The 13,804-nt window shown below is 38.2% G+C and overlaps 1 protein-coding gene across 5 annotated transcripts in view; it reads left to right on the top strand.

The window, feature by feature from the left end:
• The first annotated feature begins 11,325 nt into the window (after positions 1-11,325).
• The window catches only part of arhgap44a (Rho GTPase activating protein 44a), a 37,794-nt gene continuing 35,315 nt past the window's right edge, over positions 11,326-13,804 (top strand). For 3 of the 5 annotated variants that reach the window (XM_087808752.1, XM_087808751.1, XM_087808753.1), the window contains exon 1: positions 11,328-11,614. In XM_087808752.1, the coding sequence (XP_087664878.1) occupies positions 11,562-11,614 (53 nt within the window). In that variant the 5' untranslated portion in view covers positions 11,328-11,561. Of the gene's footprint in view, positions 11,615-13,804 lie in introns of all 5 variants that reach the window. The other 2 variants (XM_087808755.1, XM_087808754.1) reach the window with 2 other exon arrangements.

Below are 13,804 nucleotides of genomic sequence, written 5' to 3'. Positions count from 1 at the left end.
GCCTCCACCAAAATAAAAAAAAAAGTGCACCTTTATGGTCCGGTGGGAGAAATATCAGAGGTTTAGAAAATTCTTCAGCCCATGTCTTTTTACAACCCAGACGGGGCCGACGACCCACCTATGAGTCGTTGCATATTTATGAAGTTATAATTCATGTTTTCACAGAGCTAGTGTTTCAAACGTCGGGTACTTGGACGAGTGAGAACGAGCGGGAAGACCGTGAAGGAATTTCTAGAGACTAAAATATGAATTCTTCAACGCAACATGAACTTCTTTCGAGTTTGAATCCGCTCACGATTGTGTTGCGGTTTAAGTGGATTCTAGTTTATCTGGAGGTCCTGCACATTCTTGTCTTGATCAGAATTCAGTCTTGAACTTTTCTGATCCTTTTTTTTAAACTTGAGTTTTTTCCAAAATCCGTGTTTTCAGGCTCCATCCAGGGGTCTTGACTTCTGTTGCGTGTCTTTGATCTTGGCAGAAATGACAAGGTTGTTTGGTCCCTCAACCCCCCCAGGCCTCCTCTGTCACCACCGCCGACACATGACAGGGTCACGCCAGGCGAAGGCATCGAGCATGACGCCACGGTCTACCTTCGTGACAGGAGTCTGAAGCGAAACAGCGTTTTATTTCAGCGTCTGGCACTGGTTCCCCCGATTGATGAAAGGACATTTTATTTTGGAAAAATACCCAACTCAACATTAATATTAGCCTCTGGCTTTTGACACGTCAAGTTTACACAAACAAATCATCTTAAAAACTAGCAAAAATGAGTGAAACAAACTATAAAGGGGACTATTTGTTGCAGCGAAACCAGTCCAGAGTTCACGCTGAGTCAGCGTTTATGTATTTTTTAGGGCCGTTTCTGCCTAAATAAGCCTGAAACTATTACCACAGAAATATATTTTTATTGTATCACTCGTTAACAAGTGTTTCATAATTATAAGTTTTACATTTTCTAAGTTGAGATTTAAACAAATATATGTGTTACAAACTAAAGCTGATGCTAAAGGTGTTAGCATAACATACTTTGAAAAACATTGAAAACTACTTTTGAATTCACCATTGGGTTTTCATATAAAATGCGATAAATCTTTATTAATCAAACTATCAATAACATTTTTTTTTTTAATTGCCCAGCCCTAGTATTTTTCATGTTTTATTTGTATAAGAAAAAAATATTTGCCACACAAATAAAAAATAATGCCAACCTTTAACCGTTCTGTGTCGCAAAAAAAATAAAAAATCTGGCTCCTGCAAGGGTCAGAGGGATTAATAGTTGGCAAAATTTAGCCAGAAGATGTAAGCGTAACTATGTGTTGATTTATTTCCTTCATTAGAAATTCAATATTTTGTTAAGTACCACTTTTATTTTGGCTTTTACTTTTTCTTTCACTTCCTGTTTCTCCATTTCTATTCCCTTTAGCTTGACTAATGGCCCTGGATTGGACCTCATCTGCAATCAAGACCCAGATTACGGAACATCGTTGTTCTTTTTGTTGAAATTCTGACTTTTTTGTTTGCTTTTTTTTTGCTGTTTTATGCTCCCATGCTTAAGTGCTTTCATTCTATTCCGGTTTTCTTTGCAGGTGTTTCCTGTTCTTGTTTTTTTCTTTCTTGTTTTCTTCTCTTGTTTGGTGGACACACCTTATTCAGACCAAGACCATTTTCACTATAAAAAGAAAAACATGTATAGTGTAACATGAATGGCATAATCTTTGGTATGTAATTTTAATCTTTAATATGCACTAAGTCTATTTGTTTGTAAAGTTGTGGGTCATAAAGAGTAGATTCCCAACACTTTACTCAACCTTTTGGATTATTTAAATCCACAACCACAGAATGATTAAATGATAAAAAATTATATCGAAGACCAGCCTTCAGACCATGACCAGCTTTAAGTGCGAGAAAAATACATCTCAACATAATTCTGAATCCGCTGGAGTCGTGGACTGGTTTCTCTGCTTCATGATGGTCCCATATAAACTGATTTTTGCTAGTTTACGAGCTTATATTTTGAGTCAATTTGATCGCAACTAGTTTCTTGACTCATCAAGATAATTTTGGCATTATTTCTACATAAAAAACTGTAATAATTCGATAGAAATGATAGAGATTATATTATTTTCTTTGACGTACAGTATTAAATACCTCATGTACTAGTCCTGGCCCCCATGAATCTATTGGGTTGTTTTAAAACGCACTGTACTAGTAGTGGGTACTATCCTTATAACAAAGCTTATGCCTAATGTATTTGTAAGGCACTCCTGTTTCCATAATCCCACTTAACCGGTTGCTCAACCATCCATAAACTTTAGGTGATCTTTTGCGTAGTTGTCTGTTTTTGTACTTATCGTAACATATCTTTGTTTCTAAATTTGCCTTTTTCTTTTAAAGTATGTTAGTCCAACAATCCATTCATCGAGTCATATTGAACTAATAATCTCAAGTATCAAAGTACAACTTTTCGTGATATCTTTTAGTATAATTGTGTGGAAATATTTATCTTTTCCATCTACTAAAGGGCTCCTAAGAGTCCCGACAAAAAACCCGGCGATGACGTTTATATCAAAAACACATTTTCATCGATTCTAAAAGTCCTAGTTCCTGTCGTCGGCACGTACATTTTTTTTTGGTCTTTTGCGGACGCAAAGTCAAACCCTGAAGGTAAAGAGCAGACAAACATGATAATCGTCGGTTGGTGAAATTACAGAGTGCGTGCAGCCGCTAATGGAGTTCAGCTCCGGGTTGGAGGGAAGTCGGGTCAGTCTGTCATCGACGCTGACTGACATTCCACAACACCAAACAGGAACCCGCCGAGGAAGACGTGTACTGTACTGGAGGAACACACATCCATCAACCCGGTGTTATCGTTGCATAAAATAGTGGCTCCGAGCCCACACAAGGAGGATGATAATCCGACCTCTCCTCTGGGTCGACTTTTATCTATTAGCATTAGACAAACATGACCCAGAGCCGGCGACGCTAATGTATATTTCATTAAAAAAAGGTATCGAAAAACTTTGACCTCGTCCAGATTCCCAAACAAACGGCATCAACCACAGAAACCGCGGGGCTTATACATTCCACCGGGTCTGGACGTTTGATTTACGGCTCCTCCGTCGTTTTCGCGGAGCGTTTTAGGAGTCGTGATTACTGCGAGAGTATTTACGTTCGCTCGCTTCTTTTCCTGCGGTGTCCGAGCTGCTCGTATCCTGCCAGGAAGTGTTTCCACCACGAGCAGTTGATGTGTCGCACAGACGTTGGTTTGGTTCGTTGTTCAGCTGATATCTACCTTTCCAAACCTTACGAGTGGAATCTCTCCACATCAATGGTACTTGTAAAGGTAATAATAAACAGTTAGCTAACGAGCTAATGAGTTGCTAACACAGTATTAGGCTAGCAGTGCAAAATATTCCAAAATTTTACTTCAGTTTTTTTGTTCATTAAAATGTTTCCCTCTTTACAATATAACATGTCCTTCAGGAAATTTTGCCAATATTTTCGGTGCAAAGAAATTCCATTATGCCATTCTTTTCTGAACTCTTAAAGCACCTTTTCAAAGGTACAATTTTGGCACCGTCGTTCATCATGTGCCAAAAACTCAAAGTAGTACAACAAGAACCTTAGGGAAAGTAGGATAAATTGTCTCAGTTTTAATTGTAATTTTTCAGAAATGTTTACCTTTTTTCTGGCAAGTTTATCTGTAGCTTCATCAGCTGTTATAGATGTATAGAGTTGGTGAGCCGACGGGTTGATGGATACATGGATGGTAGGATGGATGGATGGATGGATGGATGAGTTGGTGGACTGACGTATGGATGGATGGATGGATGAGTTGGTGGACTGACGTATGGATGGATGAGTTGGTGGACTGACGGATGGATGGATTGATGGATGAGTTGGTGGACTGACGGATGGATGGATGGATGGATGGTCAGATGGATGGACGGATGAGTTGGTGGACCGACTGGTGGATGCATACATGGATGGATGGATGGATGGATGGATGGATGGATGGATGGACGAGTTTGCAGACTGACGGATGGATTGATGGATGAATGGATGGATGGATGAGTAGGTGGACTGAAGGGTGGATGCATACATGAATAGACTGATTGATGGATGGATGAGTTGGCGTACCAACTGGTAGATGCATAGATGGATGGATGGATGAGTTGGCAAACTGACAGATGGATGGTTGGATGGATGAGTAGGTGGACCGAGGGGTGGATGCATACATGGATGGATGGATGGATGGATGGATGAGTTGGCAAACTGACAGATGGATGGTTGGATGGATGAGTAGGTGGACCGAGGGGTGGATGCATACATGGATGGATGGATGGATGGATGGATGGATGAGTTGGCGGACTGATGGGTTGATGCATATGACGAGTGGATGGATGGATACTTTATTGATCCCCAGAGAAGTTTCTTTCAATGGACGTTTTAATCTGATTTTTAAGATGGATTTTAGTTTTTGTTTCTTGAAGCAAACTTTTTATTAAACTATACTTTTTTTTTAAAAATCTTTTCATCCAATGAGAAAGCCACAATCGGTCACATGCTTGCATGACAACCCTAACATCCTCGTTGACCTTCACTAACGGGCTTAAATATCTGTTGAATCACTTCCAAACCCTAATAAAAGGAAAGTTAAATAAAATAAAAATCAATCCCTGAGCGACGACAGATCCAATAAAAGAGGAAACAATTATTTTCCTGCACAATAACTGCACGTGTGACGTTGAGTCAACATTACCTCCCGACAATGTCAGATCCACACAATCGGTCACTTTCCTCTCAGCAAATATATATTATGCTAGCATGTGTGCACACGTCTCCTGCGATGCAGCTGCAGAGCAGCCGCGCCCGACGTCGAGGAAGCTGGTGAAGTGAAATCCTCACATTTAACGCGTCGGCGGGTTTTTTTTCCACGCCACGGGCTCAAAGTTGTCGCTCCACGTGATCATCTCGCTCGAGACGATATAGAACACCTGAAGATGTGAAGCCTGAACTCGTGGATCAAAGGAGGTGTATAATAGGATGATGACATAACGCAACAAGTTACGACATCCATGACCCTCATTGGTCGTCGTCCTCTTCGGAAAAGAAGAGGACGAATATATATATATATATATATATATATATATTTTTGTCTCTGCCAGCATTGTTGCTCCAGGTACCATTTACACATCGGAGCAAGTGGAGCGAACGACACACTGGGTGTGAAAGTTTACACCCTGATAACTCATACGGAGGCAGTTTCTAATTGTGATTTCTCACACCTGAGATGTGGATTCAGACAATACAAGAACATACTAGTTATTGCAAGTCAAATTAACTTCATGTTTAAATGACCAATACGAGTAAATAAAGCTGTGAAAGTAAGAACCAGAATTTTTAAATTGATCCTGAAAGAAACTGGCAGCCAGTGAAGAGATTTAAGGAGAAATGTGAGTTCTTCTACTAGAGCAGGTAAGAGTTTTGTATTCTCTATTTAACCGTTATCAGGTTTAATTGCCATCTATTAATAATACTTTTCTTTTAAGAAAAAAAAAGAAGTATATATACAGTATACCAGTATTAATATCCATTAAACAATTACCTAAAAAATAAGTGTTTGTAATTGTGAGGATGTATGGTAAATAGGATGCTGGAGATAAGTAGAAAAATCATGTTTCATCAACCTTATAACTGTCAAGTACTTGTGAATTGAGTATAAATATATTGCCACTTTACAAAAAACACCATACACATATAAGGGGTAAATAGAGAGAAGTTAGTTTTTACCAAAGTTTATCTTTAACTAATTTTTTATTTCCTGTTAATAATCAATAATTAAGGCAAGTAAGTAAGTAAGTAATATTTATTTATATAGCACTTTTCGAGACCAGGGTCACAAAGCGCTTAAAAAATCAAAACAATACTCAAAAAAGTACATACTTTAAAGATCAAGATAATACTGAGAACAACACAGGAGTTCCAGAAATTCAAGGAAAAGCCTGAACAAATAGAAATGTCTTAAGATGTTTCTTAAAGGAGTCAGTAGATCCATCAAGCGCAAAAGGTGTAGTTAATATCATGCCATTTAGGGTAGGATATAGTCACAATGAACAAGGTGAGAATAGATCTGAAAGTAAGAACGGGAAATTAAAAATTGATCCTGACAGAAACAGTCAGTTTCAGAAGAGATTTAAGCCGAAATGTGAGTTCTTGTACTAGAGCGGGTCAGAATTCAGGCAGCAGAGTTTTTAATTAACATTAACAGTTAACTTTTGTGAATTCAAAAATGTATTTTCCCTTCTTTTTTTGTAAAATTTATTTTTTTGGACTTTACTTGTTATAATACTTTGGTATAATTTAATCTAGTTCTTCTTTGAAATATATATTGTCATATTTTTTGTAATTTCATGTTAGTCCGTATTTAGTTTTACGTAAAGGAATTTTTTTATTGTTCATTGTAATTTTCCTTTCTTTTTTGGCGGGTATTTCCATGTTATTAAGTGTTTATATAATTGCTTATAACGACATATAGGAAACTTTGTATGGTTATTTGAAATTAACGTTGTTAATTAAGTTCCAGGTTATTCAGTGTTTATTTTCTCATAGTTAAAGTGCAACAGACACTTTGTGTAGTAAATTTAAAATTAACTCTGTTTGATGAACACAGAGACACTTTCTTTTTTTCTAGATTGAATAACTGTTTGAATTGTAAAAAATATATAATTTTTATTCATGTATTTATTTGCCTTTAAATACTTTTAGTAGATATTTTAACATTCATTCATATTCATTGACTCACATTGAAGACATTTGTGTCTTTTTTAAGTTAATTTTTTCCTTCATCTTCATCACTGATGTTAATCTTTTTAAATCATAAACATGTTAATAGGTTTGAAAAACCCCTTCATTTATAGTTAGACATGTGTTTTATCACCTTTTAAAATCAAATAGTTGTTTATTTTCCTTGTGATTATGAACAAACATGTAATAATATCTCAATAGAAAAGGTGGGAAGTGACTCCCTCGACAAAAGAAAAGAACGTGTCGGATGAAGTGAGGACCTGTTGTTTCCGAACCTTCTCTGAAGTCTCAGACGTGGCTCGTCCTGCTTATTATGACCTTGGACAACCTTTGAAAAGACAACAAACAAAGCTCCTCAATAACCCTCATTGAAAATATTCACCCTCACATCCTAAAAGAAATGATAACAACTTCTCAACTCACTCTTTCATAAAGTGGTTGATTATACTCGTTTCTCCATCTTTTCTCGACATGACGACGACGCAGAGTAGTGTTTGTCGCGACACACACCTATTTAATGAACGTGCCTCACTCGTCTTTAAATCACAGACCTCAGGTCTGCTGGATCCCACCCTTCACACCCAGACTGACTGATCTGGTAATATGACGCTGCACGTCTGAAGATAAAACACACACATGATCTCCTCTGTGTCCCCCGCTCACCTTTGAACTCAAAACATGCCATTTGATCCCGCCCTGGACTTGTTTGGTTGAACACACACACACACTCACACACACACACTCACACACACACACACACTCACACACTCACACACTCACACACACACTCACAAACACTGTGTCATTTAGTGTCAAGTCCTGGAATGTGTCACTTTTTGTTTGTTTTACACACCATAGTGAGAGATTTAAAGCAGCACTAAGTAACATTTATACTTTTTCCATCCATCCATCCGTCCGTCCGTCCGTCCGTCCGTCCGTCCGTCCGTCCGTCCGTCCGTCCGTCCGTCCGTCCGTCCGTCCGTCCGTCCGTCCATCCATCCATCCATCCATCCATCCATCCATCCAAAAGTAATCTACAGAACACACTAATAATTAAATTTTATATCAACCCGAAAAACATGTTCCATTGGCCTCATTTGGCCTGTGAACCATGAGTGTGACGCACATGTTTTAGCACCATTATAAACTTCTTTTTTTCTATTATTTGTACGGATCTACATCTAAATCATTTTTTACGTGGACCTCGGGGCGAACATGCGTCAGCCCCTCACCTCCACTTATCGGCAGCAGCAGCAGGTCATCAGGTGGAAAGGTCGTGACCTCAGAGAGGGCCTCATTAGACAAACATTTGGGCCCGGGTCACCCACCGATGGAGAATTAAGAAGGAAAAAAAGAAAGAGCGATCGTCATCGACTGGGTGACAGAAACAGCCGGACGCCAGATGACAAATCTTCATTCGAGACCACCCCCTCCTCCATCCCCCCCTCCCTCCTGCAGCTCTGCTTGAAACCTCTGGGATGTGAACATGATTTTTACCAGAGTGAAATATGGGCTCTTCCTGAGTCACAGCAGGGGCCGGTCCAGTCAGCTGTGCAGGAATCATCCATGCTGATTTAGAAGTGTCCCGAGATCCGCAAGAGCCGGAAGCTGCCGTGTCGGGGGAATCCCCACCCAGACTAGAGAGGGGGGTCGGGTGTGGGGGTGTCTGGAGTTGACCAGTCTGAGTACGGACTAATGAAAACAAATGATCTGACGAGGTCAGAAGGTCGAGATCAAGGCTGAGGGATCCCTCAGACCTCTCTAGACGTCCATCCCCAGATGATTAATGACAGCAGAGAACAGGCTTTTTCTCTGTGAGATTCGCTCCCCGAGGGCCGTGGACCCACCTGTTGGAGCGTCAGGACCCGGTGACACCGGGCCAGAGGACGTCCTTCCTAACCCTTGTTAATGATCAGCTTTATTGGACTGATGAGATTTATTGGCGCAGAAATTGACCAAACACAACCTTTTCTGTACCAACCAGGAGGCCCAGAATCAACACTAGTGGCCCATATGATGATAGTTTAAAAAATTACTTTAAAAAAAAGAAAAGAATACAAACAAAATACAGGAGACACAAAAAATAAAAAAAATGTTTAAATAGAGAAAGAGAAACTAAAAAAAAACATACCTTAAATGATCTTTATTGACTTTACTGATTCTAAAAATATCAACATTTATTTTGTTGAAAAGTGGAAAATTCCACTTTATTTTATTTATAATTATTTATTTATGGTATTAAGTATTATTTTAATACATTTAAATGGTGCAGGTAGTGTGTGTTTTTTTGTACATTTTTGTTATTCCTAAAGCGTCATCAGTGGAACAATATGAAACGTGTGTTTTTCCTCAAGTATTAGTGATAGTAAAATACTTCGTATTTGGCTTTGACTAACATACACTGAAAAAATGATGCACGACTGCCCTCTGCTGGACACTAAATATATAGAGATGAAAAAATGTATCTATTGAAAAATGAAGATCTTATTTTGATAAAAGGTAAGGTAAGGTAGAACTTTATTGATCCCTGAGAAACACGTTTTAGTTACAGTTATAGTAGTTTTAAAATCGAATTAAGATATTCTTGTTTTCTATATAAAACATTATATCGAAATAATAATTCATGGAGATAACATTAAGCAGATTTTTACAGGAGAGAAATTACAACAATTCAGAAGTTACAGAAGCTATATATATATATATATATATATATATATATATATATATATATATATATATATATATTCTATATATGTAAAACAATGAGGGTCTCTACTTTCCGATTTTCCGTTGCATGAACACATTAAAGCCACTAGAGGGCAGTGTTGTCAAGTAGCGTGACTGTTAACCAATAACCAACATTGAAAATAAACGAGTTATTATTAAATGTTCTACTGACTCATTACGTTGTGATTATGGTTCACGATCTGAACTAAATTAGAAGCTGAATTAAACACGTAATGAAATGTCATTGCTGCACTGGCTCGTAAATAAAATAACACAAAGTCAGTAATATCATTTATTGCATCGAGAAAATACACTGACTTTTTAAGTAGATACAAACAAGACACATTTCAAAGCCTATTTTCTGTTGCCGCAAAGGAGCTTTGTGTCAGGAAATATCTTGAATAATATAAGTTGTTGTTTTTATAATGTATCTCTAGCTATGTTTATAGCTTTATTAATATTATTTTTATTTATTTAGATATTAATTGACCACTGTGTGATGGTTGTGTGTGCAACACACAAAAAAATATATATATTATATATCTATTACAAAGAGATTTGGGTGATAGGCATATCGATACAGGGGCAATGCTAAAAAAAATATATTGTCGAGTACTTGACTCTGGTGTTGCAGAATGTACAGACCACATGACTCTTGAAGAAGTCGTGACTCCATTTGTTCTGAAACCAAAATATGTACAAACAACAGCTTTAAGAGCTTCTGGAGTCGACTGTATCCTCTTGTCCTCAGTCATCTGACAGGATTTAAACGTTCATGTAGCTGCAGAGGCCGTAATGACTTCTGCCATCTAGTGGGTGGAAGTTTAATTTTAACAGAAAAATTAACAAACGTGTGAATATTCGCATGTTAATAGTAAAACATTTTTTTTAAACACACATTATTTAACTATAATCCTCTCAGCACTGTTATCAGTGAGCAGAGAAGCAGAATGAGTGCACAAATGCTCCTCCCATGATGCAACACTAATAGACTCAAGGACTCATTCATTCCTCGGGCTATTAAATTGTACAATTCTGAGTTTGGGGGCAGGAGTGGAGTAAAAGTATCATGATGTTCTGTTCTATGTTAATCTTTGTATCCTTTATCTTTTTTATTTTTCTTTGATCTATGTTCTTTATCTTTATCTTAAGACTTAGATTGTATCATCTTGTTCTTTCTCTTTATTTCTCTTTGTTCTTGTTCTTATTTTATTTTGATTTATTTTTTGTGAAAAATTGCTGTATTTGCTGTGGCTATTGGCAAAAAACAATTTCCCGAAGGAGACCTCCTGAGGGATCAATAAAGTTTTACCTTACCTTACCTTACCTTAACCCGAAGAAAAAAAGGTTGCTAACACATAATGTCATAAATAATCGATAATATTACAATATGTCGCCATAACAATATTTTCACACACCTAGTTATAATCTATAAACAGTACACATGTAAATATTGAGTCATATATTCGCAATCCGAATATAAGTTTTATATTTTTTATTTAAAATCGATTAAAAAGCCTGTACCCATTATATAAGAAAACAAATGTTTTACAATTTATTTTTATTTAATTTCATTCTTTTTTTTTTTTTTTGCAATACGTTTATCAATGTAAAATGTATCAATTGAATAATATTATTTTAAACTTTTAACCCCGATTCAATCAAACGCGATCGCACCTTCCCAGCAAGTTTGAACTACATTACCCACAATCCCTCCGCGCGCAGCCGCGACTTGTCGCCCTCGCTGTCGCTCTCTCCGCCTCAGCGAGAGTCTCTCCAGCATCCCTGGCGCAGCCTGGTGTAGAAAGTGCGTGAGAGCAGAGACCGCGCACCCAATAAAATGTGATCGTGGAATAAGTTCTCGCCGGCGGAGGGGAAAAAAGGATCACAATGAAGCTCGGGGAAAGATGGCAGAATGGATTTCTCGCTGCGCCTTTTTTTTTTCTGGGACCGCGGAAGCTTTTTTTTTTTTATTCACATATAATGCGGAATATTCCCTCGTGTAGGTGTTAACGTCAATCTCCAAGATGAAGAAGCAGTTCAACCGGATGCGACAGCTCGCCAACCAGACGGTGGGGAGGTAAGAAGAAAAAAAAAAACCTTCTTTGAATTATTGAATGGACGCTTTTATTTCTAAGGGGTTTATTCTAAGGGAAAGACTGCAGCGTGTAGGCGCGTCACCAGCCCACGGAGATGCATTAAATATAGACCCAGCCCCATCAGTCGAGCCCCCCTGCAGCACCGGCGTGTCCCCCTGGAGTCTGCTAGAAATGCTGAGGAGGAATCCACGCACTCAGGAGGGGATGCGGCAGGATGGAGGGGGAAAAAAAGGGGCGCAATGTTTTCATTATATCAGCTGTTGGGTTGGAGGGACGCACCTCCCGGGCGTGGGTGTCAGATCCACGAAGGTCGTCCACCCGAGAAGTTCATTAGATGGTTGACCTTTTAACGGGGTCCCGTGGATTTGTAGTGCGTGTTTAGTCGAAGGAGGGTTGGACTGGGGGAACACCTCGGTGATCTAGAATCTATGACTCATTGGTTTGTGGGTGTGATTCCAGGGTGTTGCTCATGTTGGGTTTTTTTTTTATAGTTTTGCAGCATTCAGAGGGAGGTTTTTAGAAAAATGCATTCTTGTTTCACAGATTCCATAGTTAGACATCTAGTTGTGACCCCAGGTCCGGGGGACCAGGACCCGTCAATAAGACACTTGCTATAGGGGCCACAAAGATGGAAAAAAAAGTTATCTTAATTATTATTACTACATAAAAAGGTGTTTCATTTAGAAGAAGAAAACATATTTTCTGTTTGTGAAAATTAGAAAAACACAAACTCCAGAAAAAACAACACCATCGTCGGCATACAATCAAACATACATAGATGCAAAAACACCAACATCTTGTTGTATCCAATCCAGAGCTTTTGCTGAGATGTTAATTTTATGCACTTTTTTGCATAATGTTTTCAGTGTATGTTAGTCAAAGCCAAATATGAAGTATTTTACTATCACTAATACTTGAGAATAAACAAAAGTTTCATATTGTTCCACTAATGATGGTTTAGGAATAACGAACATGTAAAAACACCCCAAAAAGACCGCCATCTGCACCAGTTATTATAATAAAAACAATACTAAATACTAGAAATAAATAATATAAATGAATTAAAGTGGAATTTCCACTTTTCAACAAAATAAATCTTTTTTTAATCAGTAAAGTCAATAAAGATAATTATGTTTTTTTTCGCAGGTCATGCTACTGTATTTTAAGTCTTTTTTTTTCGATCTAAATGTGGCCCAGGGGCAGATCAAATTTAGCCCGTGACAAAAAGTATTAACCGAACATAGAGTTGTAAAAATAAAAAGGGTTTGAATACAAAAAAAATAGCTTAGATAATGATTCCAATGGAGAAAAAAAATGCTAATGCTGATTCCTAAATATATATTTTTTGTCTGTCCCTGGTAAAAAACTTTTTATTTTGTGTTAGGTCAAAGGTATACACGCTTATTTACTTTTTGCTTCGGAATGAGATAACTCTTATCTTGAACTTAGTGACATTTGGCCCCCAGTTACTTCTAAGGCAAAATTGGGGCAACGTTTTTATATTATTATTATTTTGATCTTAGGGACATTGTCAGCATCTTTGTTAGCATCTTTGTTAGCATCAGTGTTATCATCAGTGTCAGCATCAGTGTCAGCATCTGTGTTAGCATCAGTTTCAGCATCCTTGTAAGCATCAGTGTCAGCATCCGTGTTAGCATCAGTGTCGGCATCAGTGTTAGCATCAGTGTTGGCATTCGTGTTAGCATCCGTTTCAGCATCAGTGTTAGCTTCCGTGTTAGCATCAGTGTCGGCATTCGTGTTAGCATCAGTGTTGGCATTTGTGTCAGCATCTGTTTCAGCATCAGTGTTAGCATCTGTTTCAGCATCAGTGTTAGCATCCATTTCAACATCAGTGTTAGCATCCGTGTTTGCATCAGTGTCGGCATACGTGTTGGCATCAGTGTCGGCATTCGTGTCGGCATCAGTGTCGGCATCAGTGTCGGCATACGTGTTAGCATCAGTGTCGGCATACGTGTTAGCATCAGTGTAGGCATTCGTGTTGGCATTAGTGTCGGCATCAGTGTCGGCATACGTGTTAGCATCCGTTTCGGCATCAGTGTCAGCATCCATGTTAGCATCAGTGTTAGCATCAGTTTCAGCATCCTTGTTAGCATCAGTGTCAGCATCCGTGTTAGCATCAGTGTCGGCATCAGTGTTAGCATCAGTGTTAG

This window comes from Callionymus lyra, chromosome 15, assembly GCF_982586985.1.
Source record: "Callionymus lyra chromosome 15, fCalLyr1.hap1.1, whole genome shotgun sequence".
NCBI classification, from domain to species: Eukaryota; Metazoa; Chordata; class Actinopteri; order Syngnathiformes; family Callionymidae; genus Callionymus; species Callionymus lyra.
Note: the sequence above shows the minus strand (reverse complement) of the source record. Positions and strands in the feature narration are given on the sequence as shown.